At 39.7% G+C, this 27,969-nt stretch overlaps 1 protein-coding gene across 1 annotated transcript; it reads left to right on the top strand.

Annotated features, from left to right (window-relative positions):
* The first annotated feature begins 3,939 nt into the window (after positions 1–3,939).
* On the top strand, positions 3,940–27,465 carry cep152 (centrosomal protein 152). The gene is made up of 28 exons (XM_088640845.1): positions 3,940–4,105; positions 5,051–5,166; positions 9,609–9,715; positions 10,538–10,604; positions 11,554–11,889; positions 12,114–12,279; positions 12,707–12,847; positions 13,042–13,181; positions 13,518–13,718; positions 13,980–14,127; positions 14,665–14,756; positions 14,893–15,056; positions 16,890–17,100; positions 17,189–17,302; positions 17,677–17,783; positions 18,087–18,215; positions 18,471–18,606; positions 18,738–18,929; positions 19,195–19,491; positions 19,830–19,961; positions 20,281–20,940; positions 21,226–21,313; positions 22,778–22,945; positions 23,537–23,624; positions 24,020–24,111; positions 25,250–25,406; positions 25,489–25,595; positions 26,169–27,465. Exons 2-28 carry the CDS (start codon positions 5,080–5,082, stop codon positions 27,173–27,175), a joined length of 5,334 nt encoding a protein of 1,777 aa, XP_088496971.1. The 5' UTR covers positions 3,940–4,105; positions 5,051–5,079; the 3' UTR covers positions 27,176–27,465.
* Positions 27,466–27,969: the final 504 nt, after the last annotated feature.

Below are 27,969 nucleotides of genomic sequence, written 5' to 3' on the forward strand. Positions count from 1 at the left end.
GTTAATGTTTTACCACATTTTTTAAAAAAGATGTATTTTGTAGCAGCTTATAATTCTGTTCATTCTTAAAACCAGTTGCCAAATTTCTATAAGTGCTGTATAGGAGGTTAGTCAACTTGATTATTATTTTTTTAATTTTCAGTGCACTTTCTTAATACTGTTTTCCTGTATTTAATACACAAATGCAGTATTTTACTTCATTGCTGTATTGCAGGCAATTTATATTTTAATGGCTTGTTTTCCTGTTTGGAGTTTTAGCAGTTAACCTAAACGTAAGTTGTGTCTTTAAATGAGCAAGCATACCGGTCTTGTAAACAGATCCAAAAAGCTAAGTTCTAAAGGAAAATTGTAGCTGAGCGTTTCCTTTTTAGAAAGCGTGTGCATTTACCCTTGTTCAGTTAAAATTGATTCTATTTCAAGTGGTGGAAACCACCAAAGGGCAAGGTTGTGGTGCATGAATATTTTGTCATATTTATTAAAAATAATATGTGAATATTTTTTATTACTGCTTGATGAATAGGGCACATACAGTACATTATTTCAATTTTGAGGCCACATTCTTCTTAACGTTAATTTCGTTTTGTGAAAAATAAAAAGACTCCCAAACTAGTTCCATGACTGTGATTAAGAAAGATAACAAATGAAAGGATGCTTAATTGCCTCGACATTTTTTATGCTAAAGTCAAAGAGCTGCTTTGGTATGCATTCATTCATTCATTTTTGGTAATTGCTGTATCATAAACAGGAGTGTTCAGTCTGGGTCCTGGAGCGAAGTGGGTCTCGTGTTTTCTAGTGCTCTAGAAAATTAAATAATTGATTTAAACTAAAACCTGATTTAAAACTGTCACGATTGTAATCCCTCCTCTTAAGGGCGCTCCGGTTCTTTCACATTTTAGTTGATCATGTGCATCTGCCTCCAATCCAGCTGTTCCTTAAAAGCCAGACACTCACTCTATTCTGGGCTCTGCATTGGAAGACAGAGGCCCGGAGGCCTGGAGGCCCGTCTACCACCAAGTTGCCCTACGCCCGCGGCTTGATGGCACAGGCCTCCTATCGGCGTCCTGACCCAGCTGAGTCCGGGGCTCAGAGCGCCTGGTCCCATTATTCCCATTTTTATTCCCTCTCCCTGCACCGGATCCCGTTCTGGTTTTTAACTTTGTCTTGTTTTGGCCTGGATGGATCACCCGGCTCTGGATTCTTGCCATTCCCTCTGGATTTCCCTTTGGACTCCCTCAGACTTGTTCACCTGGACCACGCCCCCCCGATCACCAGTGCACCGTCGTCACGCCCCTCTGTTCATCTACCAGCCCGGTTCCTCTTCTCCTCCCCATGTCCGTTTCACCCCTGTCCGGATTATGCCATGTGCATAGGGTCCTGAAAAGCGCTTCGTAACAAAAACATTGTGTTGAAATGAACCTGATTTAAATCATCAGGACCTGGACTGGGCAGCCCCCCTGCTAGAGGGTTGTGTTGACTTGGAGTCTAACCCAGCAGGTACTGCTCCTGGACTGGTGCCTTCACAGGGTCCACAGTCTGGGGAGAGGGGCAACATAGACAACATGTCACTGGGCTGTGGAAGGAGACCATAGTACAACTGTTAGTCAGCTGCCAACGTCATCTTACTGACTACACCTCAGTATAATCCACTATAATTAACCACAGAACAACTGATTATTGTGACCACATTCCCTTGCTGTGTGAATTCAGCATGACACGTTTGCTATGAACATCAGTATTTAATGCTAGCGCATAGGAAAGGTGTAATACTGGTCGCACATTCAGTGTTCAATCATAGGAATTGGTCTTTTGGTCTGTTTTTAAAACAAAGAGCTGAAAATAATAAGCATGGATAATCATCTCCGCAAAGGAGTAAGGCTAGATTTAAGTTTTCACTTTTTTAAGTAGTTTTACTACTAGGTAGTTTTACTACTATGATTCTGGGTTCTGGGATGCTGCAGGATGTAGAGCACTTTTCACAACAAAGGAGAAAAGGTATAAAAGAAAAGGCAGTGAACAAAAAATCCCCACAAACAATATGATTCCAGAGGTAATTACAAATCTGAACACAATAAGTTAACATTTTACATACAACGACTGTATTTATTGCCTTGTTGTTTTTCAAGTTTTTAAAACAGTTAAAGTAATATTGCATTTTCACCTTATAAGTACTAAAGGAGAGAGTTGCATTAGACTGTCTTTGTTTTGTGAATGTGATATTTACCTGCTACTATCAACAGATTAATTATAAATGTTCTTTATCTATATTACATCTTGCAAAGAAAAACATAATATTAAACTCAAAAAAACATGGCAACCCACTGAAGCTCAGGAGCTGTGAGTACTGGCCAGTACCTGGATGGAAGACCTCCTGGAAAGCTAAGGTTGCTGCTGGAAGAGGTGTTAGTGGGGCCAGTAGGGGGCGCTCACCCTGCGGTCTGTGTGGGTCCTAATGCCCCAGTATAGTGACGGGGAGACTATACTGTAATAAAGGCACCGTCCTTCGGATGTGAAGTAAAATTTAGGTCCTGACTGTTTGTGGTCATTAAAAACCCCAGGGTGTTTCTCGAAAAGTGTAGGGGTGTTTACCCTGGTGTCCTGGCCAAATTTCCCCTTGGCCTTTACCAGTCATGGCCTCCTAATAATCCCCATCTGTGAATTCATTTCAGTACTCTGTTCTCTTTCCCACTGAGAGCTGGTGTGTGGTTCTGTAAGTGGACTGGTGCATCATCCAGGTGGGGCTGCACATTAGTGGTGGTGGAAGGGATCCCCATTACCTGTGAAGCACTTTGAGTGAAGTGTCCAGAAAAGCACAATTTAAACTCCTTAAATCTAACATTCATATTTAAATGCTCAAAGATAAAGTTTTGCAAATCCATCTAAAACAACTTTGTATATAATATAACATTTTTTATTCTTTCAGAATGCACTTAAACATCTTTGTGTTTAAAAAGAACACAACAGATCAACTGTTAAATCGGGAAAGTCAGTACTGACAGATTTAAGATTAGTTTAGATCAAACTAACACATTTCTTAGGAATAGGATATAAAACTATGACATATTCCCAAGGGGTAACTGGAATCTGGAATTTATCCCCCCAAATTAACCCAAGTAAACTATCGACTCTCTTGAACAATTGCCCCATTAACGAAATCGTATTATCATGTCTGAAGAATATTCATGTATTTGTGTACTGATTGTCTTTCTTATTTCTTATAAAGTATGTATAGTAGGTGGTGAAAATTATATTTATATATTAAATTCTAAGATAGTAAGAACTGCCTGTGAAAGTTAGATAACTTCATCGAGATTTTACTCAAAATTTCACTATAATTTCACAGGTTTCATATATTATGTTTTTTTAACAATTTCTAATCCAGTTTATTTGAAGGTCATATTTGAGGTATAATAATCAAAAACGTTCAAGACACCTTGATTTTAAGGTTTAACAAGAAGTTTTCATCAAACACTAAGGCTATCTACTGCTGTTCCTATGTGTTTTGACATGTGGTTAATTCTTCCATAAAAATTAATGGAGTACTTTGTCAAAAAATCACAAATATTTTAGGCAAGTCCAGCAAATGTGAAACGTACAAAATTGTATAACCCTTTCCCTACTTAAAGGGGTTAAAATAAAATACGTCATTAAATGCGCAATCAAAGAAACGGGGTTCTGGGCAGACTTTACCTTTAAGGAGTGTTGACGCAATCATTCCAACCAATCTGCGGCGGCTATGTCTTCCCGCTGAGCCTGGCGCCTGCTTTCAAACAGCCGGCAACCAGACAACGCTGTTAAATGCATACTAACTATGCGGCAAACGCCCTCCCCTCTTAAGTTCTTTCTTTGCTCTGATTGGTCTATATCGCCTCGCTTATGTTCCTTCAACATTCTGATTTGTTATCTTGCCTGTCGGTTTTACGATTGCGGTAGCAAGTCCATAGTTTACAAGTCTAGTGCTGTTACTATGTGTGTTATGGGTGCGATTTGGGTATTTACATTGCTGTGTAAGACAAGTAGTTGAAATGGATTTTTAGAGCTTCATTTCTGTTGAAAATTGCGGGAGTTAGCCGATCTACTAAATCTGCTTTTTGATTTAGTTTCCCCGGTAAGTGAATGTTGCAATTCGCTATGAATCATACTTGACATTTTTCGTATATAGCTAGATCATTTTGTAATTAATAGTCCTAATATAATCTTAAAAGCTGTATGTAATTAGAATACATCTTATTTTCGTTCATTATAGGACTTAGTAGGGAGTTATCTTAAGAAACTACATTGTCTTATTTTCTTATTTACAATTGGCAGCATAGTTTTGCGGATTAGCGAAAATCTATGAACTTCTGCAATGTGACGTTTCAAGTAGGGTTAAAAATACATCTTAAGTTTAAGCTATCCTGTAAAGTTTTTAACAAGAAGTGTAGAATGTCTAGTGTAGAAGTGTAGAATACATCATAATACTATAGGTCCATCATAAACTTCTCAATTTGAATAGCAATTTCAGAAATAAGCAACACTGACATCACACACGTGAAGAAGAGCAGAAAGGCGATTTGTAATGGTTCTAGGCAGGGCATGTGTATGAGCATGTCGAGAGAAAGGTGTGTGGCCTTCCCTGCTTGATGATGGGGTTAGCCAAAGCTGACTGTAACTGCAATGGTTATAATGGCCCCAGCCGGTATAATAGTTTGATTGGATGGTGTGACCAGAATAAAAAAAAGAACAGTCTGTATTTGTTTTCCAATTCTGTGATACATACTGTAGTGCAGTATAAAATAACTGTTTAGTATGACAGTGTCTGTGCAATAAAAACCCAAGATGCACAGACTGTTGAGGAAGTGTTCTTAGTGAGACATTTAAAATTGTGTGATTCCTGTAGGAGTTGTGTGAAATGAATATGTATGAGTAGATGTCTGTTATGTAATGATAACTTGCACCCTTTATATGTTTTGTAAGTTTTTTTTGTGTGTGTGTAAAACATAGCTGCTTTGATGCAAGACTGATTGAGAAATCGGACAATAAAAGATAATGGTGTTGTATCTTGTACATGCAGGGGGGAAGTCGCACTATTTCAGCTGAAAGATGTCTATCGACTTTGACAGTGCAGCTCTGCAAACCCAGCACGAAGAGGAGGAGTATGACCGAGAAGATTATGCACGAGAGCAGGAGGTACAGTCCAGGCATTGTCTGAGAGGGACATGAGCAATAATTTACTTCTTGATTTTTGGTCTCGGCTTTTCTGTTAAATCCAGCTGGTTCTCTAGGTCTCTTTAAGATGTCTCCGTACTTGGATTAGAATTCAGTAATTAAGAACAGGAAGTGATGTCCTCAATATACAAAACCCATAGATTAAAGTATTTAGGATGCTGACAGGTTCCAGCCAACACAGTAGCAGTTCAATTTGTTTAATTTTTGTAAAACATTGGATAATGATCTCCAGCACCTGGGATCAAAAAAGACAAAATTGCTTCATCTCCCAAAATCTGCATTGATTTTTAATGTTATATTTAACATCTTACTAGCTTTATCTAACATGAACAGAAATATTTTGTTAAATGTATTGATGGGATTTAGTTAGCTCTGTGTTCTCTGCCTTTCACTGTGTTGTTTCTGTGATGGCTGATCTGTTTCTGAGATTTGGAATTAAAAAATAATTGGGTCCAGTTTGCTCTGTGTGGATAAATTACAGGAAGATGGGGTTTACATGAAAGATTATTTACACTGAACAGAACAAGAAAGAAAGCTTATAAGCGAGAGGAGACCATTGGGCCCATCTAGTAGTTAACTGATTCAAGGATCTCATCCAGCACTATCTTAAAAGAACCCAGGAACCTGGGGTATCTGCTTTTACAACATAGCTTGGTAGGTTGTCCTGGACTCCCCCTCTCTCTGCTGCTCTCTTTTCATCGAACACAATCCCCAAACAGCTTGATTTGCTGAGAAAATCTTGCTCCCCAGAGACGTCTGACAGTTACAGGATGCTATTAACTACTCTCAGCAAACATCTTGTCATAAGTGAACTCATTCCTCCTCAGCTGAGCTCAGTTATTTGTATTGGGAGTTTTTAGTAGGATATGTTAAAACCTGCTCGCATTATTTAAAGCCAATAGTTTCTTTTTAAACCAGATTATATAATGTAACTTTATAACTAACATAAGAAGCACTCATGCCAAGTACCAGTTAACTGTATTTTCTAAGTATCTTACTTTCATAGCCCACATAAGTCCTGGCTTGAATTAAAAATAATCCTCTTATTTTATCTAACAGCTAAAGAAAAGGCTTTTCTATGTGAGCTGATATCCCAGCAGACTGGAAGTCAGCCCTTTTTCTGCTGCTTTTTGAAGGTCAAAAAATCTCACACTACACCTACTACAGACCAATAATCCATTTCATCTTGCTTTACTAACATTCTGGAAATGAACACGTTTTTAATATGTTAAAGACACCCTGGTGCTGGAGGCCCATACACCGTGTGTTTTTCATTCCAGCTGAGGATTTTGATTTGGAAACGCTATTGTTAAACCCATGTTTAAGAGCTGTAACAGTTCAAGCTAATCCTATTATTAAATCACTTAAGGATCCAAGTGCAACTCAGAGCTGGGCAGGAACAAAAACCCGGCAGGTGTGTGGACCAACACCACGTCAGGAATGACTGGTTTAGAATACGTGACTCCTCTTGAAAAAGCTTTAAAACTCTGTCGCAAAACAGAAAATGTAAATTGGAACAAAAAGTTGTTGAGTTACAAGGGTAGACAGGACTGTGTCAAATCAACCTGTCTGTCGAGTAGAAAAATCATCTGGGTGCTGCTTTCCGTCTCTGGTTCATTCTGTGCCATAGATCAGGTACATTTTTTAAATGTTTTTTTTAGACTTCTGCTGAAAACATTTTCTGAATTTGTTTTTGTGGAGCAAATTGTATCAAAACTATGCAGTTTTGCAGTATACATTATTATACAGTGCAACTAAAATTTTAGTAAACAGCCTTTTTTTAGGTTACCGGTCATCTGTTGGTGTCCAAAATGATGGACAGCCTGGATTAGTGATTTTAGCATGCAGTTTTCTGCTGTAATGTTCAACTTTTAATAAAATCCCAGTCATTTCTGTCGGTACCACTAGATGGCGGTATTGTCTTACTTTAATAGTGGGAGATCTGACGCATTGTATGTTGTGATGGACACTTCAGGGAATTCCTTCTAGCTTTGCCTTTGTTTTGTCTGACTGAATCAAAATATGACAAATTTCATTAAAATGCACATGCTTTGGCATGAATTATACAAGATCATAGAGTTCTGTGATTTACCCTCTAACCAGGAGGTATGGCTGGGTAGCAAGATCGGATATAACTGGTGTTTCTGTTTTCCTTTCCATATGGGCTGGAATTAATTTTTCTTAAGTTATTTCAAAGAAAAAAATGGATTAGTGCTTAGTCCGTTATTAAATTAAATCTCAAAACTGCAACTCCCATTCAAAAACAGCTTAGTGTTACAAGAGCTGTGTTTTGTGTTTGTTCTTCAAATGCTGTGATCTGTTTTAAATTGACTCTGATTATTGATGGACTTAATTCATTGTGCATGTTAGGGCGTTTTAAAGTTTCTGCGTGTGTAAGAAGAGAAGTTGGCGTGGAATTAAAATTTCAAGTGTGAGCCCATTAGCTAGACTCGCACCATGCTAGGGGACTGAGGGCAACTGGCAGCCCTCAAGTGGATCAGATTGATACTTCCCGATGAGACAAGCTGAAGGCAATAAGTGCCCCAGAGGGCAATGGTGGTACCCCTGAACCGTATGGGTACAATCCCCTCAGCGCCATCTTACTGCAACTAAGGAAACGGCTGTATCTTTTTCCAACACATAACCAGTTGATAAGAGTGCCTCTCATCAAGACTCTTAGGATTGCACCTTTTCCATATTTCCTTTATTATTGGAGGTTCTTGTTCCTGGTAAAAGCTCCAGGCAAGAATGATAGCCTGGATGGGCTGCCAGTCCATCTCAGCCTGCACATGCACCCCATGTCCAATGAGCCACAAGCCAGAGCACCTAAAGAACACTCATTTGAACACAAGGAGAATTTCACTCAGAAGACTCTCAAGTAAAAATAAACCCAGGACCCGAAGAGGTAGACAACATGCCAATGTGATGGCCTCAGTTCACTATGTCGAGGTTCAATATATATCGTATAACTCTATTGATGTTGTCTTTCCAATAGTATTGTGTGAAATACAGCCTTAGGGGTTGGGCTACAGGGAGGGGAATGCTCTTTTCTCTTTATGTACAATCAGCCTGGTGTGGTCACTGATTCATTGCTGTGCAATCTGCTCTGGGGGAAAGGCTTGTAGTGCAACTAGCGTAAGTAAAATATGCAGTCAGGTGTGTCACATATTAACCTGAAAGTCACAGAGTTCTTTCTCATTTGCTTTGAACTGGAGATGCAGACAGACTTTCTTTTCTTGTTTCAGGGAATTGTAGAGCTATTGTGCATGCATGACCATATGTCACTTTTTTATGTAGATTGTCTGGTTCCAAAGGCAGAAACATGATACCTGTATTTAAGACAGATTTCCATCTGGTGAATTAACTGAACAAAGTGCATAAAGTTGCGCACTATATGAAGTTTGATTTGACATTTTCTAAATGATTTTTGAAAAGTAGTTTTGGAACTGTATTGTTGTCGGAGTCTCATGAACCTAGAGAAACGAGTTTTCTGTGCAACTTTACAAACAAAAACTTGTAAAGTCTGTAGAACGAAGTGACAGGTGGTGAGACTAAGATTGCCTTAAGGAACAAATTTCTGTTGAGCTTTAGCTGTGCATTTTGTAAATGGTTAACTAGTCTGTCATCCATCATAAAAAAAATTATAGTATACCCTGGTAATGGTTCTGCTCCATTTAGCAAAAAGGTGGATTTGTTCTTGGTGGCAGGGGGCTCTCAAACAAAAAGTTGTAGTGACCAGGATAACTTGCTGTACTTAATATGTACTGCGTGATATTATGATAGATCAATATGTAAAACTACCGTGCGTTATCTGTGTCAGTGCTTGATATAGCCATTGTGTTGCAACATACTGGACCTTTGTGGTGGTGTAAATATGGACGAATATGCAGGCCTTGAGACAGCTATACTTGAAGACTTGGAAGACGCTGTACAGTACATTCAAAGGTCTTTATTTAATGTAGGTAGAACTGGATAATTGACATGTTGTAAAATTGTACAAGAATTTAGAGACTTGGTCAATCTAGTGTTTCAGCAGTTAAGGGAAACGTGCCTTGTGTTTATTCAAGGCTGTCCTCAATTTGTTTTTGTTATGTACATGATTCAGCTTGGTGATGTCTGAGGAAAATTCTAAGCTCGTACAGCAGCCATCTGCCAGTGGTGGCATTTGACTGACAGGCCCTTTCATCTGCAAGACCTGCTCTTTCTTAATCTGTTACCTGAGCTGTGAAGCATATTCAGCAGAAAACGTTTCCCATGTTCTCATACAAAATTCACTTGCACAAAACAATAGGATTCCCTGATATTGGTTAATGATATGACTCAGCCGTGTGTTTTTTTTTTCAGAGAAATTAATTAAACAAGGGATAAATGGCAGTGTTATTTTGTTTAATCTATTGCTGTAGCTGCACAAGCTGCTGACAGATCTCCCAGATGATATGCTGGAGGACAGCAGGGATGTATCCTCCCCTGAGCTCAATTACTCTGGATGCAGTGCTGGGGACAATAACAGGTAAGGCACTGGAAATCTGGTTGTGAAGGTTTGCACATTCGGTGAAGGCTCCACAGCGATGCACAGGGGATTTGTTATCTCTCAAGCCTGCAGGTGCCTATGAAGTCTTCACTGGGAGCTAAGAGAGCCCGGAATGACTAATCATCAATTGCTTTCTGATTGAGAGAACATCCTTGAAAAGCTTGCGAACTTCTGCCTGGATCTTTCTTGTTTGAATTCCACTTATTATTTGCTTGTTTGGATTTCCTATCTTCTAAGTTTATGCTTCAAAAAAGTTGATGTGTTGTCCCTTCAAACTTGTGAACCACAATTGTAAACTTTTGAAGCTGAAGTTTTTTATTCTTGATTTAAGTTAAATTTTGCTCAGACGACATTGAAAGAATAACAGCCCAGCGATTTACCGAGATGATGCACAGGTACGGCTGCCAAATGGTGAAACGTGGCGAGTTTGTGATTTGGCACTGTCGTCCTAATTAAATCAGACTTTGACGCAAAGGAATCTTGAGGAAAAAAAAAGTAAAATAAGCAGTTGATGCGTGTTGGAATTTGTACCTTTTCTCTGTGTTAGTTATCTTTCTTGGTGGAAAGAATGGCTGCAGGGACTTGCTTTCATTTTTATCACAGATCACAGCTATTATGTACTTCAAGATCACCGTCCACCTAAATTTGAGGAGATAACATAATTAGCTGTTAAATATTAGATACTGAAAGGATTATTTCAGTACATAGGAGAAATCGAACATGTTTTCATTTGATCCCATAACTGTGGCTTCTTTTTTTTGACAAAGAATGTGAAATCAAAGACAAGTCTGATTTTCATAGGCCTCAGCAAGCTTGGAATCAGGCATCAGAGTGGAACAATCCCCAAGGAGTTGTGTCGGCAGAACAAGTGAGTACAGACTGCTGCGTCTGATGGTTTATCTGAACCCTTTATATAGTAGATTGCTGGTGTGTATTTTCGGTCCAGACTTGAAGCACTCTCACACAGGCAATGGTGTAGGTACAGTCTGATTTCTTCAAGATGGGCATAAGCTTGCAGGCCGGAAGGTGAAAGGGGTCATATTGTATCTGTAGTTTATTCATGATATTTTATTTCTCCTTATGAAACCAAAGCTCCATACACCCCCCCCCTCCCCACTTCTTAAATGCAGGAAAAGGACTATTAATGCCTTTGATTTACTTAAACTGTATTATGAATATTGTTGCTGTAATTATTTAAATGTTTTTCAGTGTAGTATAATTTCTCACCAATTGCTACTAATCACTAAGTACTGTTTTCCAAGGAAGTTAAAGTTGAGAATAGATCGTATATGTGTGTATACATATGTTTGCCATATTTATTTGTGTACATCATGTTTTGTTCCAGTAGGTCCAATATAATAACAATAATATTTCATGACATATCTTTGCACCAAGAACTGCTGAAACACGGGTAAAACCTTTGGAAAAATTTTAAGGTGACATGTATACTTAACATATTTAAAAACACCCAAGAAGTCAGGCTACCAATTTCTTTTGGAAATGCATTGTACAGCCCTAGAAGCAGGGAGCTGTGTTAGTATGTGTAGGCTGTAAAGGATCGGGTCAAGGTGTATTCCGTGCTGAAAAGAGAAGTCACACCTGTCAGATCCCCAGTCGAAATAGTGCATCTTTTCTTTTCAGCGTGGAATAAACCTTTATGTAGAAGCAATATGACCAGTTCTGTTATCTACTGTTCTGTCTGGTCTTGTGTATGAGTGAACATTAGTGAGTACTGTAATACAAACATTAGATAGAGACAAATCAAGATCTTAGCAGCTGAAATATGAACATTTCTCATCTGTCTTTTGTTTTTTGAGGATTATGAGAGTGCGTACAGCGAAGACCAGTTCCATGGAGAGTTTGGGTATGGGCACAGCAGTGAACAGTTTGATGGCCATGTTCATGAGCTCCACGCACCCCACCCCCACGTGTGGCGTGAGCAGAGCGAGGAGGGGCATGAGTACTTGTACAGCCACGGGGGCTATTCTTACCCCAGCGTGGGCAACGAGGAGGCAGCGGGGAACCAGGAGGGCATCCCTCAAGATGGATATGAACAGGACCCCTACAGCCAAACCAATCCCTTTCATCCTCAGGGAGCATATTACCACTCCAAAGAGCTGAAGGAAGAGTTCCGTCAGGGAGAACACATTAAGGTGTGAACAAGACTAGAATCAAGTTTTAGATGAAGCGAATTTGTATGTGTTTGAATGGGCAGTTTTCTCAGAGCAGCCAGCTTCCCTTTAGCAAAATATCTTCTATTGCTTTTTGTTTAGTTTTTTAGTGGGTTTTTAACCAATTTGAAAAAGAAATAATCTTTCTTTTTAAGTAAGAACAATGTTTAATTCGAATGTTAATTTTGCACACTTTTTAATTGCAGGAGAGTTTTAAACCTGATGGATCAGGTGACCACCCTCCCAGTCAGTTCAAGGTCAAGTATAATCCCTACCGGCCAGCCGCGCACCCAAACGCATTCGGCACAGAAACGGGCAGCACGGACGACCAGTACAGCCAGCTGCAGGCAGAGTTTCTGGAATCTGGTCAGAGTACGTTAAACACTATCACAGTACCAGTCGTAGTTATAATGTAACAGGTTAGAAGCTAACTTCTACCTGAAACTGTGTGGGTGCTGAAGAGTTGAGTTTTTTTCAATCGCTTATGAAGGCTGTTTCAATCGAATGCACTGTAGCTTATTATGCAATTTTGGCGATTTGTATAAATATTGTAACAAACTATAATTGTGTAGTGGTTGCAATGCATTCTTTTCAGTGTAACAATTTACCATAACAGTTTCATCTATAAACGAAAAAGATTAGCTCTTTTTCATGTGTATCAATTTGGGAGCTTTTGACTTCTCTGTTGTTTTATATGCCTGAAGACTAGTGCTGCTCTGCATCAAAACTGTGTTTTGTAGAATTTGCTGTCAAATGCAGGAATATAATGGTGTGGAATTGTTCTAATTTGTGTGTGTAGATTCAACAGAACAACAAAAAATTGAACAACTGCAGATTTTTGATAAAGCCCGACTGAGACAGATCAAAAATCTTGAGGAACAGCTGGAAGACTACAGCCGGGAGATGAGATATCTTAATCACCAGCTTGCTATTGTTAGAGGTGAGTTTCACCTCTCTGTTGAGTCTGTTAAATTCTCTTCACTTGTGTTTTATGAAGTAAGGTGGATTAATATGGAGTAAAATAAAAAGTGGCTTACCAGAGACAACCCAAGCAGCTGCAGATTTTGAGTTTTGTTGTACTGACACAACTGTACTTGTTAAGCTTGACATCGTGCTTGTTTGTTTTCCCACCAGATGAAAAGGAAGGTTTGGCACTAAGTCTGCAGGAATCTGGAAAAGTGATTAAAGATGGGAAAGAACGGGAGATACAGCTGGAGGGCCAGATTAAAGCTTTGGACCTGAAGGTTCAGGCATTGCTTGCAAATGAGGAGGAGGTTAGCAGTCTTTAAAAATACCCAAGTCCCAGTTGTTAATACAGATTTGTGAACCATCTTTCTTCCAGATGTGTATCTTAATGCGTTATCATCATTTATACAGTAGCCTTGTGTTCTTGTTTTTAAGCATGTGCTCAAACATTTTATAGCTGGTACAGAAATCGGTAATTAAGAATTGAGAGTGTAGGCATGACAGAACCACTAGCTTTGTGGATTACTTCTCACGACAGTCAAATGTTGGGCATGGCAGAGGCGTTTCTGTGATGAACGTACTAGAAATGACCTGAACAGCTTTCGTCGATGTCGATTGTGTTGACTCTCGGGGTCTATTTTCAGAATGTGAAGAAACTGAAGGTTGCAGAAGCAGCTGTGGACAGCATGCAGCAGCAGATGGCCGAGCTTTGCCGTTCAGACACCCTGACTCGGGCGCGAGAAGAACACAACCGAGTCCTGGCAGCTCTCAGGGAGAAGCACGACGAGAAAGTGCTGGCTCTCCAGCAAACACTCGATGCCCAGAACCAAGCCCTGGAAGAGCAGGTCAGGGGATGCGCATTCCTTTCGAATGACAGTTTTCCAGGCCAAACATGCTGCAGCATTAGAACTCGGCATTCTTCTGAGATACAGCAAGGAGTATTTTTTAGAAGAGCGTTTCATTTTATTTTGTAAGATGTGAAGCACTCAACTTTTTGTGCTAGTGGTGGAGAATATTGGCGACAGCATTTGCGCATGTTGTTTATATCTGAATCTTGATTTTGAGAATGACCTGCGATTACACTGTTATCCATTTACTGTCATTAGAAGGACCTTTGCCAGAAGCTTCAGGATCATGTGAAGCGACTGGAGCGACAGCAAGAGGAGGACAGAGTAGAGAAGGCAGAAGTGATCAACAGACTGACAAAAAGCCTAGAAGAAAGTCAACAGCAGTGCGCTAATCTGCTCCAGACAGGTGAGCATCATTGATGAGTCACGATTACCCCAGGACCATCACTGGATAGTGATGCTTATTTTCCATTTCAAGCACCCCACTTTTTTTTCTCCCAAGCGTTAATTCCCTCTGTGCCATGGTTTCACCTCATGATTGTCTTCTGTTGCTTTAGCACTCACACCCAGGGAACAACCCTCACAAAGCCGAAAGCTCAGGGTGCAGATGAATGGAAGGCATTCATTCCCCATGAGCATGGTGTGGAGGGGTAAAGCTCATGGAGAGCCTAGGCATTCCTGACATATACATACTTTTGGGAAAACATAGGTTTTCCCTCCAGGGTGTTGTTGAGCAATTCTCAGGAATCCTTGAAATGTCAGTTACTCAGAGCAACAGGCTTCTAACAGTAAATGCAAGATAGTCCATATGGCTTCTTCTCCTGTGTTGCTTTTATTATGTTCTTATATAGCCATTGTTCCTTCAGAGTGTGAGAGTGGATCAGTGTATGGCAAATCTTCAGAACTGTTGGGTAATTTCTTATTTAATAATTTATCCCCCTAGGTACTATACAAGAGATCAACCAGCTACGAATCCAGTTACAGCAAGCACAGTCGGTGAAGAATATCAGCGACAACATGAACAGATCTCTGCAGGTTAATGTGCTTTTAATATGTGCTTTCTATAAGTGCCCCTTGATGTTGTGAAGTAATACAGAGATATTAAAGAGTGTTGTGTTTGAAGATGTTCTCTGCATCAGTTTCTTACCAATTTTATTATTTTTCAATGAAGGAGGAAGTCGGCGACTTGAAGGAACAGATTACACTGTATGAGTCGGCAGCTAAATTTGGGATCATTGCATTGGATCCCAGTGGTGAGCTGGAGAGCCAGTTGTCCGATTCCTATGTGGAACTGGGGATTAAGAAAGTTAACTGGAAAAACAGTAAATTTCACAGGTAAAGGTCAAGTGATTTTCTTGGTTCAGATGGTGTTTAATAATCATCATAATGTTTTATTAAGTTACCTAAGAATATTTTATTTATGTTGTGCAAATATATATATTTTCCATCAGTGTAGTAAGGAAAGTGTTCGGGCATTCTAGCAGTTCTTCTCTTTAGTGTCCACTTGTGTCTTCTGTTTCCTATTTAAGTGATGAACCCCACATTGAAGGCCCACAGTGTGGTTAGATGACCATGACTGGAGTTATGCCTGCCAAGCCGAACGGGTCTGCAACCTGCAATCCAAAAGATAGAGAGGGTTCCATCATGATTCGCAAACAGTTTTGTTTTGAGAGATTTTAAATGTACATTTACCTTGAAGTTGGGATATGTTTTTTACCAGTTCCCTTCCTCTGAAGATCAGAGTTATAAGATAAAGTGATTAGAATAGAAAATGTCAAAAGCAGAGATAAAATATCTATTCGTTTATTTAGTTTAATATTTGAGTTGAGTGACAGTGGTACAGTGGTTAGCGTGGATGGATGGAAATTGCAGTTGTACTCTTTTCCCTTTGTAATGTATCTGGACCTTGCCTTGGGTAATTGACGTGGTAGTTGCTCTGTTGTTTGGAGGTTGCTGGAGGTGGAGTTTCATTTCAGGTGGCACAGAGCGAATTTGCTTGTGTGGAAGAAACTGAAACAGGGTTCAAATGGACTGGCTTAGAGGAACAGAGTTGTCCAGTGCCATCTGTAATTCAAAATGTGCACCGGTCATCTTTGCAATTAAAATACCGTCCAGTATCTACGTGTTACTTTATGATGGTGTCCTGTAGCAGACATGATTACACTTGTCTCTAGAATAGAGAGGGGCCATCCCAGTCCTGTTGGGATGTTTTTCTGCAGGTTTTTTCGGTCTTTTCAAAGCCGCAGCACCTGAAGACCTGGAGGAAGCTGGTAGGTGGTCCCATTCCAGCTGTAATGACCTGTTAAGAGCTGGGTTGACAAAATCTGCTTCAGTCCAGGACCAGTCTGACCCATTCCTGACCTAGAACCACAACAGAAAGTAGCTGCACAGTTGTTACTCTTCTACAATGGGTGGAGAAATATTACTAAGCCTTGCCTTTTCCTTCAAGGTAGCCGTTAAATTGTCATTTGTTTTTACACCAGTGCTTTGTACAGGGGGTTGGTAGTTGCAGTTTTTCTGCTGCACCAGTTGCGTTATTTGTAGTAAATGAGGTGGAGTTGGAGAATATTGAGGGGCAAAGCTGTTATATATGTGGGTTGATTTAAAATCTAAATCATGGTTAAGCACTTCAGTGTTTCAGCAGACATATATGTCAACTAGTGCATGTTAGATCTGAAAATGAATTGGCTAATGGTACTCAATTCCAGTCAGTGAAGGTGAGGAATTTGAATATGTAAATCAGGTCATGTTGTACTCTTTTCTTGTGCAAGACTCAAGAGCTTATCCTTTTGGCCTATTAATATGGGACAAGCCCAGAAAAGTTTCCTGTTATCTTCTCTGGATTAATTCCAGAGCAGCCCTGCTGTATCTTTTTTTTAAATTGTGATCAAAATTGTGCGCTATACTTGAGATACGAGATATTACATGCACATTATACAATTCTAGCATTAACAACCTTTACTCTTAAACTCTTAACTATATACCTTAACATTTTTATTGCTTTCTCACATTGTCTATATGTAAATGATTCGGTAACATAAATGCTAGAACATTTGTCATAACAAGCTTCTTTAAGCTCATTGTTTCCCATTTTATATTTATCATTTGTTTTTGTAGCTTGCATGCAGTAGTTTGCTCACTTGCTCTACTCTCTCATTTAATATCCAGCACCTTCATTGCTGCTGGAAAGGATAAGAATATGTCGAAGGATGACATGATTGTGGAGCTAAAGAGTGAGCTGGAGCGCTTCCTTGGCAGTTTGAAAGTCAAGAGGCGAAGGATTAGCCAGTTACAGGACGAGCTGAAGCAGTCGCAGTCACAAGTGCAAGAGCTAAAAGCCCACCTGGAGAAAGCAGAAAAGGAAGTGAAGGATTCAAAGGTGAGGAGCAATGGCACTGGAGTCTATTAAATGGAAATTGCATTCAGACAGAAAGGACACTTGTATTTGTTTTGTTTTTCCCTTGCAGGTTAGGGAAAATAACTTGGAAAAATGTTTGGAAATCTCAAGTGCTCCAACTTCTGGACAGGAGGGAGTGGAGAAATTTCAGAAGGAATGCAGGTGCCTTCAGGAGCAGCTGGAAGTAAGGATTGCTTTAGGGATTTATAAGGAGAGAAGAGGCACCATGAATTACTTCTCCAAATAGGACTCAGTTCTTGGTTGTAATATGCTTTTGGTAAAATTATGTTATTTTGTAAGGTCATTGCATTGCTGTTTGCATGATGAATTTTGTTTTTAATTTAGATTATTTGTTTAAATATTTTCCTCATCCTTTTAAGGACATGAGGAGGAAACGGCCATTATCTAAGGTGGTAGTGTTCTATAGGACTTGGAAGATTATCTGCTGATGCTTTGCAAATTTTCAAAGTGGTGACAACTGCAAATTATGCCTGTATCTTATTGTTCTGGAAGATGTGTTATACATGATCTTTCTGTTATTTATTTTCACCTTTCTAGAAACTTGAAAAACAGAATAAGGAGTTGAAATCTGCAAATCTGGAACTCTGCACTGAAATGAGAAACATGATTCAAGATTTTGACCGGGAAAAGCAGGCTCTTGAGAGGTAACTACATGTTTGTACCTGAAATTAAAGTGTGCATGAAAAGTCTTCATCACTGCTTGCTTGTGTAACCTAATACCTGACCTATCAAAATCACTGCTTGTGAACACAACTCTGGTGCTTCAGATTCCTGTTTTCATCACTCTCTCCTTTCAGTCTGATTCAGCTAAATATTCAAAAACATTGCACACACTTGGATAGAGTATCAGTTAATAACTGAAATGTACATTTTTCAGTTCATGACGCTGTATCATACAAAGGTTATCTGTTCATGTTTCTATTTGCCATATTTTTTTTAATTTTAAGACATGACAAAACCCACCAGCAGCACCGGGATGATTTAGTGGCTCACTTACGTACAGAATTATCACGGGAGCACGCGATTGAAATGGAGAAACTGACCAGTGTTTACGAAGACAAGATCCATGTTTTAGAGTAAGTGCTGTCTTTTTTCCCCTATGTGAAAAAAAATGTTCAGACTCTCTGAAAATAGAACCAAAACATAATGCAAAATTTAAATATTCATATTTATATTTTTTAGCTGCTGTGTTGCAAGCGATCATTTATAGCAACAAAAAAATGTGGAATGTTTTAACACAAAGTTTGTATTTTCTTGTGTTTTCACCACATCGTGCACCAAGCAGCTCTATGAATTATAGTGCTGGAACCTTTGTACTGTTTTGTCTGTAGGACACAGCTATCGGACATCAACAAGGAGATGATTGGAGTACAGGAATGTTATATCACTCTTTGTAAAGAAAAGGACACTTTGGAACAAGATATGAGATGCAAAATGGAAAAGGAAAGAAAATTGAAAGAGGATGAGGTATCATTTTTTTATACTTTTTAAAGATTAGATTTAATTGAAATGTAAATGTTACTTTTTGTTAATGTATTTGATCAAATCAACGAAACGCCAACATACCGCATTTTGCTGTTTGGGTGGCTTGTTCTCAGTTACGGAAGCAGCTGCGTGAGGAGAAGGAGCAGGCCCTGGGAGAGCTGGAGCGTGAGCTGGGGGGTCAGCATCGTCTGTCTCTGGCCACCTCAAAGGCCCTCTGGGTGAGAGAGAAGGAAGCCGACGTCAAGCAGCAGGTCAACGCTCAGCTGGCACTGGCCAGAATGACCTGGCAGGAGGAGCAGTACAAGGTGTTTTTTTCATCTTGGGATGTTTAAATCAGGGCTTTAGTCCTTTATAGCACCTCCCTTAAACCCTTTTACATCTGTTTTGTACTCCGTGTTACTGTCCTTAGTGGTTGATCCACAAAGGAACCTCCAAATTCAAATGTACGGCGCAATATTTAGTGTTTCTGAAGTACCCAGTACAGGATCTGAAAGGGAGTTAAATGCCTGCTGTTGCCTTTGAATTAGCTGTTAGCTACGCAGGTTCGTTACCTCCCTGATTTCTGTGCAGGTGAGGGAGGAGGCCGTTCAGGAAGCTGTGGAGAGGGTGGAGAAGGAGTGGGCCCGGCGGCTGGAGCAGTCTCTGGAGAAGGCCCGGCCCGAGACCGAGTCACACGAGCGGCACTGTCAGACCGAGCCCTGGAAGAGCGAGGGCCTTACCGGAAAGGAGCTGGACTCGCGGCTGGCAGCACTGAGGCTGCAGTTACAGCAGGAGGCAGAAGAAGAGCGAGCCAGGGCCGTCGCGGATGCCATTCGAGAGACCCAGAGCAATTTGGAAAAGAAACACCGGGAAAAAGTTGCTGAACAGGTAGGGAACTTCCCACTCAGGATTAGAAAATCTTCAGAAATTATCATATTTTCATTGAATGACATTTGAATAATGCCAAAGCAGGTCCCAAATTTCCAGTTTTAATTAAGCATTGAAAATTTGATTGTTTTTTGCCTTTTGGTCTGTGTCAGGCAGCCACATAAGTATACAAAAGTTTCACTGTTGTAATATTGTAAAAATCAAATGCTAGGCAACCTTAATCCAAATCATGAAAATTCTTCTTGTTTTCAAACTTTCAAATGTTAAATGTTAAACTCTTCTCTGCAAGGAGGAGGAGATGAGGATGAGCTTGTGACTGACTGGTCTGCTTCCAACAGGTAGAAAGTGCTGTATCCAGTGCTTACAGTCGCTGGCTTCAGCAGTTACACACCCTTCCAGAGTACAAAACCAGCCTTCAAGCAGAAAAAGAAGAGTGGGAGAGACAACGGGACCAGGAAGTCGCAAATCAGGTAAATAAAGCACAGGAATTCTAGCAGGCATCATTTGGGTAAGAAGATGTCTTTTGAAATGCTAATCGGCAACTTCGCAACAACATAAGCTGGCTGTGTTCTTTGGCAAAAACATACAGATGTTACATACTGTTTGTGAATTCTGTGAGATAAACACTTATGGAAAAGTTCCATAAAGCTGAAGACAAACAGGATACGTTTATATTGCACTTAGTTTATTTTGCTACTACCAGAATTTGTTCTAATTAAAATGTCCTTCTTCAGTTTAATGTCGTATACATGCCTCCTTTTGGGAATTTAGTACTATTTATCTTTTCAGATATCGGCTGTGGTCAAGGCTGCTGAGGAAAGATGGGAGAAGAATCACCTTAAGGAGATGGAGAAACTAGAAGCGAGTTCAAGGAGCGCGGAGCTCCAGGAGAAGGTGCTGTCCCTCCAGAGACAGCTGGAGCACCGGAAGGAAGAGGAAGCGGCGCTGGTCAAGGCTGAGCTGGCCAGGGCCCGCGCAGAGTGGAACAGGGAGAAACAGGAGGAGATCAGCCGAATCCAGGAGCGCAACGAAAAAGATTATCGGTCCTTTCTGGATGAGCACAGAAATAAGTTAAACGGAGCCATCAAATCCGCCAAGGAGGATTCTGAAAGGCACAAGAATGAACTGCTTCTGCAAAAGGAGGCAGAGTTTCAGCTGCGCCTCGAGGGGAAGGAGAAGGAATGGGCAGCTCAGCAGGAGGAGAAGTGCCGAGTTGTCAGACAGCAATGTGAAGATGACATGTTGGTTGAAACACAGGCCTTGCTTGGGGAAATCCAGGAGCTTCTCATTCAAAGCCCGGATAAGCTGCTGGACATCCCGGAGACCCGGTTCAATAATCCAAAGGAAACCCAGCTATATTTTATTGGTAAATTAAGAGCCTGTCTCCAGGCTGCATGCCAAGGGCTTGTTTCCAAAGCAATCAATGAAGCCAGAAACCATTGGGAAAAGGTAAAGGTTTTATATTTTGTACAATTTCTGTATTATTAATTCCAAGCCTTGTTGACGGTAGTGATTTGTGTGTGTTCTGTAGTTGAAAATAACTAAATACTGATAGATACAGATGCAATGATTTCTCTGATAGTTCCATGTTTTCATCTTTCATCAATCAAAAAAATGTTTTTTAGTCTCTAAAGTGGTCCATCTCAACTCCATTGCAAATATTAGCTAAAGATGTCATATGCAGTCACCCTCTCCTTCCCCATCGTGCTTCAAGTTTGTGTCCTGTCTTCCTAGAGCAATGAAGAAAAACTGTGCCGTGCTTTAAAGGAAGCAGAGGATCGCCATAAGCAAGAAATAAAACAGCTGAGAAATCAGTGCAACGGTACCAACAGTTAATACTTCCTTATGGTTCTCTCACACTGCTGTAAAGTAAATGTGTGGAGATTATATACCCTCTTACATTCTGAGTAAAATCAAAAGAATGTAGCATTTGTTTTTTTAAATCAATAGTCTTTGAATTGGCTGCATTATTAATACACAAATTAAGATCTATTATTAATGGAATCCTATCATATTTTGTTAAGGACAGTAGCAATAAATACAGGTTATCTGTTTAGTATTGATGATTGCTTCACACTAGCAGAAATCCTCAATAGTTTCCCCTCAACTATACCTGTTATATGGGAAATTTATAATTTGAAAGGAGTAGCTTCAATAAAGGATTTACAGTGACCTGTAAAAAGCAAGTTACAGTAAAAATGTTTGTGACAGGTAAATACAAGGAAAAGTTGTTCAATAGTGAGTGAACAATAATTAATGTCTAATGACGTTTTGCACACTGAAGTTATAAATCTTTCTTCTCTCATTTCATTTTTAAATTAAAACCAAAGCAGGTCTGCCATATCTATAAGGCATTCTGCCTATATTACAGTATGTCAGAGTATTAAATGATCATATAAATATTAGATGCATACATTTATAATGTAGTTGATGTATTTTCTATCCCAAGAAAAGTGTTCAACTTAATGAGAGTCACAGAGTGCAAACCTTAAACATGCATGATTTCAAAAAGGATGTAGAAGTTGTTCATCACTGAGAGATCTCCAGCACATCTAAAATTATGAGCAGTCTTACAATTCCAGGATTTTGAAAGCAAACTTTATCATTTTTTTCTGCTATAGATTGCAGTGCGCAGCAAAGGTTTAATAACGGTGCCTTTATGCTTTAAGTGTATTTTATGAGTTTCCATATTGGATCCTCTTTCCCCTCTAATGCTATTTTGTTTTCCTTCTGGCATAAATGAATTTAATATAATGTAGGGAATGCTCTTCTGAAGCACAGCCCAAAGTGCAGATAAAGGTGATGATCAGTTTAAAGGGTCATTTTTATATTTTTATGTTGAACTTTACAGAGGACAGTTTTTCTAACAAAGAAACATCATGGACCACTGTTTAGATCTGGCTCTGAACCTAAAAGGTATTCATGCAAAGGAAAGGATGCAAAAAACATTTAATTTTGTTTCTGTTCATTAGAATACAAAATTAAACCATGCTACATACAGTACTTGACAGACTCTTTATTATTAGTAAATGGTGTATAGCATTATTTTGTTTAACTGGAAAATTAAAATTTATAGATATCAATGTTTATCTTGTTAAAGTTGTTAAACTTCATAAATTAGGTCCTTGCATGTTGTCTCAATTGCTGTTGAGAGTCCTTGAATTTTGACTCCTCAAATACGTTTTAAGCTGCTTGAATATCCATTATACATATAAAAATGTTTACCAAATCTCGTAAATTATACAATTACCTGTACATTTAAAATGTATTTTAATGTACCTTTCAGTTTCACAGCCAGGAACAAAGGGTGACCTGTGCTGTAATAAGTACTGTGCTGAAAAGCTTGAGAAATCCCAGAGACAGTGTCAGGAGCTGCAGAGACACCTGGAAAAAGCCTGTCGTCAGCTCCAGCAGACTGTGAGAGAGAATAAAGCTAACATGCAGCAGCTCAGAGGTATTAATCTGCTTCATTAGTCTCTGTACACTCTTTTGTTCACATGATCAATAGGAAAATTATCATTGGCTTGTGTAAGGAGTGGTGCAGTCACGGTCCTGGGTTCAAATCTGGCTGTGGATGTGTGGAGTTTGCATGTTCCCCGTGTTCATGTGGGTTTTCTCCATTTACTCGGATTTCCTGTCCCAGTCCAAGGACATGCTGTCTGGGTTAGTGCTCTAAATTGTTCCATGTGCGTTTGTCTACGCCCTGTGATAGAGGATGCCGTCCAGGCTTGTTCCCTGAGCTTTGGGCCCTAGGCCCTTGCTCACAGTGACCTTATAAGAATATGATGAGTACTCAAATGGATGCGTGGAAGCAGTAAAATAAGCCTTGTATTTCAGATAATAAGTATGCAAGAAGTGTGAGTGTGTATGCATGCATATCTAAACATACACTGTTACTTATTTACTTACTGTTACAATCTCAGCGCCCAGCTCTAACCTCTTGGAAACCTTCTGGAAAACAAGGCAGTATTATAGTTAAATTGTGCGTTAGTTCATGTTGACTACCAGTATGATAAGATATTTCTTCTCGCCCTTTCCCTTGCAGACAGTTATGAGGAGGCTATCAAAAAGGAAAAAGCTGAAAACATGAGGAGGACTGAAGACCCTGGGAGACGTGAAAGAAGATGCTTTCAGTAACTTTCCTTATTAAACTTTTATGAAAGTGGGTATGAGAACAGCAGCTTTGCTGAGACCTCAGTACTTGCTGCAAAGAAACCTGTAAACAGAAAAAATAGTCAAGTTCTTGTATATAAAACATACAATGCAACAACCTATTGATTAAAAACATTAGATGATTTTTTTTTAAGCTGCTGTAGTGCTTAACTTACTAATCTAAATATTAAATGCCACAACCTTGTAATACTCTGTGGGGGAAAAAATGTTTTTAAAATATTCAAGCTAGGAATTTCTTCTCCATTTAGAACTGCACCTCCTAACAATTCATTTTCTGGTAGCTTAAACAATACAGCAGTACAGTGACACAAGTCCTCATGGATGTGAGCTTTGACATCAGAATTCTCATTTGAAGGTCACAAACAGACAGTGTACCTGACAGCAGGACTCAGGCTGCTCTGGAGGAGATGAGGGACCAGTACATGAACGCGGTTGAAAAAATCCGAGGTCAGTGCTTGTATGTTTTTTATAACATTTACACCCATGGGTTTCCAGGTGTCTGTTGCTTCTTTTAAACTTTTTTTGCAAGGTGAACTCTCGTTCTCAGTTGGATTTTTAAAACTTTTGCACTTGTATTAACTTTCTTACTCTTTAGTAGAGAATTTAAACCTACCCAAATAGGTTTTGTTAAGGTATATTGATTGTATTATCTCTGTTTGCCTCTAATAGTATGAGTTTATTGGCAGTGGTAATAGTTAACTTATCTGGACATTAAAATATATTTGTTCTGGTTTCTTAAAAAACCTTAGAGAAACATGGTTATCTCACGAATGATCAAATATTAAAGGTGTGATAGGTAATCTCAGTGTGCAGGAAAAACTTTTCACACTTGGATCCTGGGCTTATTTTGGGTTTTGTTTAATTTATAAAATAATTATTTAATCACAGAATTGCAATATTATAAGGATCTAAAGTGTTTGTATACACAACTGTACCTCTTAATTGCCTGTAAAAAAGAAATTTAAGACAAATTCTATATATGACTAAGAAAATAAAAGTTTGATGGGATAATTGATTAATTAGGTAGGAGCAAAATCTGTAAGACACTTTCCCTTCCTGTTTAACAGGGAATTGTGTCAGCGACCGCTGGGTTAAATAAAGACACATAACTAATATTCACTCCTGCCAGTTTTCCCTTTTATCTTGCTCTTCCATACAATCACATATTCTTCACCTAAATTAATATAACAGTTGTCTTCCAAGTAGTAATATGGAAGTGTATAAAATGTTCAGTCTATCTCGCCTGTTTGGTCATTTGCTAATTAATCCAAGTACCTCATCCAGCTGTTTCTAGCAAGAAGCCATGGTACTGGCTTCAACAATACGGCTAGGCGGCTTGTTCCAAACTCCCACAACCTTTTGTGTAAAGAAGTGACTCCCGTTCTTGGTTTTAAATGCGCTTCCACGTTGTTCTCTGGTTTTGTGTTTCATTGTTAATTCTGCAGAGATCCATATGTCCACATATCCTATCCATGTTCACGGACGGCTGTATCTGTGTAAGCGGCTGTGACACTGCAGGCATCTACTTTTCAGCGAGCGGACGCGGCGATGCTTTTTTAAGTGCAGGCGTGCTCTGAATTCCCAGGCGACATGCTGCGCTACATCCAGGAGAGCAAGGAGCGGGCTGCAGAGCTGATCAGAACAGAGGTGTTGCGTGAGCGGCAGGACACTGCCAGGCGGATGCGCAAGTACTACCTGTCCTGCCTGCAGGAGCTGCTGGAGGACGGCAGAAGGAAAGAAGGGTAAGAGTCGGCCGTAGGCTGGAGCCGCCCGCTCGAAATGCCAGAAGAAATGCAAACTCTTACCTGTTTGTCTCCTCGGCAGTGCTGAGAAGAAAATAATGAACGCTGCCAGCAAACTAGCTGCCATGGCAAAGGTGCTGGAGACTCCTGTGCCCAAGAGGAAAGGCAACAAAACGGATGTAGTTCTGGGTAAAGGCCAAGTAATCTCTCGTCTGCTGTGTCCTTTCAGCTTTTCCTTGTAGAAGTGTTACTGCCCTCCCACTCTGTTCATTAGTCCGGTATTGGCACTTACCCACCTGACCTTTAACCTCGTATTGACCTTGCTTTAGCAATGTAACTTAAAAGCTCTAGCAAACAAACCCTTTTTTTTTGTAAAACTTCAAATCTTGACACTAATAATCACTTTGTTTCCTTGTATGAAGTCGGTGACCATTAAGTTGGTCTATTGTTTTTTGGAGCTCAGGGTTTAATTGTTAAGAAAAATGTCAGGTACCTGGAGGGGTGAGCTTTTGGGTTTCTCATAGCAGGTTTTTTTTTCTCCAAGACATTTTGGGTTCTGACACCCAATCTTATTCATTCAGGTGATTAGTTTAATGATGGTTGGCTTGTGACCAAAAATGTTTGTCTCTCATAGTGAGCTTTGAAGATGGGGGAAATTGTTTACAGCACACTGTAAGTGATGCGAACCTTTGTGCTACAGCTGTCGATGAAAGTGTTTTGTTAGTTCTTAATGTAGAATGTATTTTGCCTTTCTATCAATAGGTTCATCAAAGATGGAGGCATCTGCAGCTAACAGCAAACTTGCAGAAGCCTTGTATGTTCCTCTGAGCCAGAAGCAGCCTGCCAGCAGTCACCTTCTCAAGAGCCAGAATTTCAGTACAGGAAGTGTGGAAAGCCAGGCTCCACCTCGTACTGCTCTGAAACTCTCCGAGGACAGAACTCGGGAAGCTGCACTTGAGGGTCCAAGACATGCCATTCCAAGCATGACCGGAAAATCGGGTGAAGGTCACCATGAGGATCCACGTGCCACTTTTGCCCATCCAAGGAGTGGAAAGAGAAAAGCCTGCAGTGCCGGTATTGTGCTGGAAAACTCTCGAAAAGAGGACACCATGCCCAAACATGGCTCGATTCCGATTCCGGCATACACATGCTTCGGTCAGGGATATCTGCTTTCCCCAGGTTGCGATTTCTCTGAGACAACATTAGCAAACATAACTGTTAGAAATGAAACCAGAGAATCTGCTTCAAAAGGACTTGGCTCCTGCCAAGCAGAGCAGTGCTCTGTTGCTGAATCAGTGAACAGACCTTGGGTCATCCAAGAAACCCCAGTTAGAGATGAAGGCGGCTCAAGCGATTGGACTTCTGTAAGTTTAGGAACCTGCGTAGAAAGTCAGACTGGCTTGTCCTTCTGTGCAGGAGGTGACGCGGAGCCCGCAGGCAAATGTCTATCACAAGTGCCTTCCTTCGTCTTGCCTCTTTCCGATTCCGATGACGAATCTGTGCGCAGTTTCCGGAGGAATGCAAAACTCCAGGATCTCCAGGCAAATTTTAATGCTTGTAGGGAAATCCCAAGTGTTCATTCCAAGCCCAGACCAAAAATCTGTCCAGACCCTGGGCTCAATGGGGACATAGCCAAAAACAGAGAACCTATTCCGGGCTCCGAAGATAAAAAGCTGTATAAATTGTGTTCAAAGAGTTTGTTCTCAGAAATCAAGGCCTCTCAGCAGGACAGTGGATTTGATAGTCCACTCTCAGTTTTCCCAAAGTAGGAAAACTCCTGTTCTTTACAAGTAAGAACAAAAAGGTTTGTAACATCTGGTATTTGTGAAAAGGTTTACAGGTTTCAAAAAGCTAAAATACGAGAGCAATGAATTTGTGAAATCAAAGTATATTTACAGAGTGCTTGTTTAAGTGCAGCTTGTGTGTGCTTGTTCATGGTGTGTAAATTATTTTTTGTATTTTTTAAACTTTTATCTGTTTTCTTTAATACTTAATTATATTTTTTTAATGGCAGTTTAATTTTTTGCCTTAAATAAAGTTTTTCAGAATATTTTCCACATCTTCCAGAAGTTGGGGATTTTTTTGATGGTAGATTACACCAGAGTGCTGTCTTACTTTGTCACAAAGTAAGATACCCGAAGTTCCTTTTAATATCTGTTCCGTGTAAAGTATGTCATATTTAATATCCATATTTTTCAGGTTATTTTTATTATGATGTGAATATGAATGTTGTAACAATGTGGGATTAGAGGAAATTATATTTTGATTAACACACAGAAGCAAACTTTAATATAATATTTAGCTGTTTGAGGATTCTGAAAGTTTAATCACCACATTTTGGTGTCACAAGCAGTACACTTTCTTTCTGGAGTCAGAGTTTGCTTTGAAGTTAAAAACTCCACCAACCACAAAAATACTGGAAAAGGATTCATGAGATGGCTTTATCTCCTACAAATAGGGTTTCTACCAGTCCTATGACATGGTTTCACAATAGATTATTATATTGTGGAGTATATACATAGAGGTTTATTATAACTGTGGGAGTTTTAATGTTTCTATATGC

This window comes from Lepisosteus platostomus, chromosome 7, assembly GCF_059453375.1.
Source record: "Lepisosteus platostomus isolate fLepPlt1 chromosome 7, fLepPlt1.hap1, whole genome shotgun sequence".
NCBI lineage: Eukaryota > Metazoa > Chordata > Actinopteri > Semionotiformes > Lepisosteidae > Lepisosteus > Lepisosteus platostomus.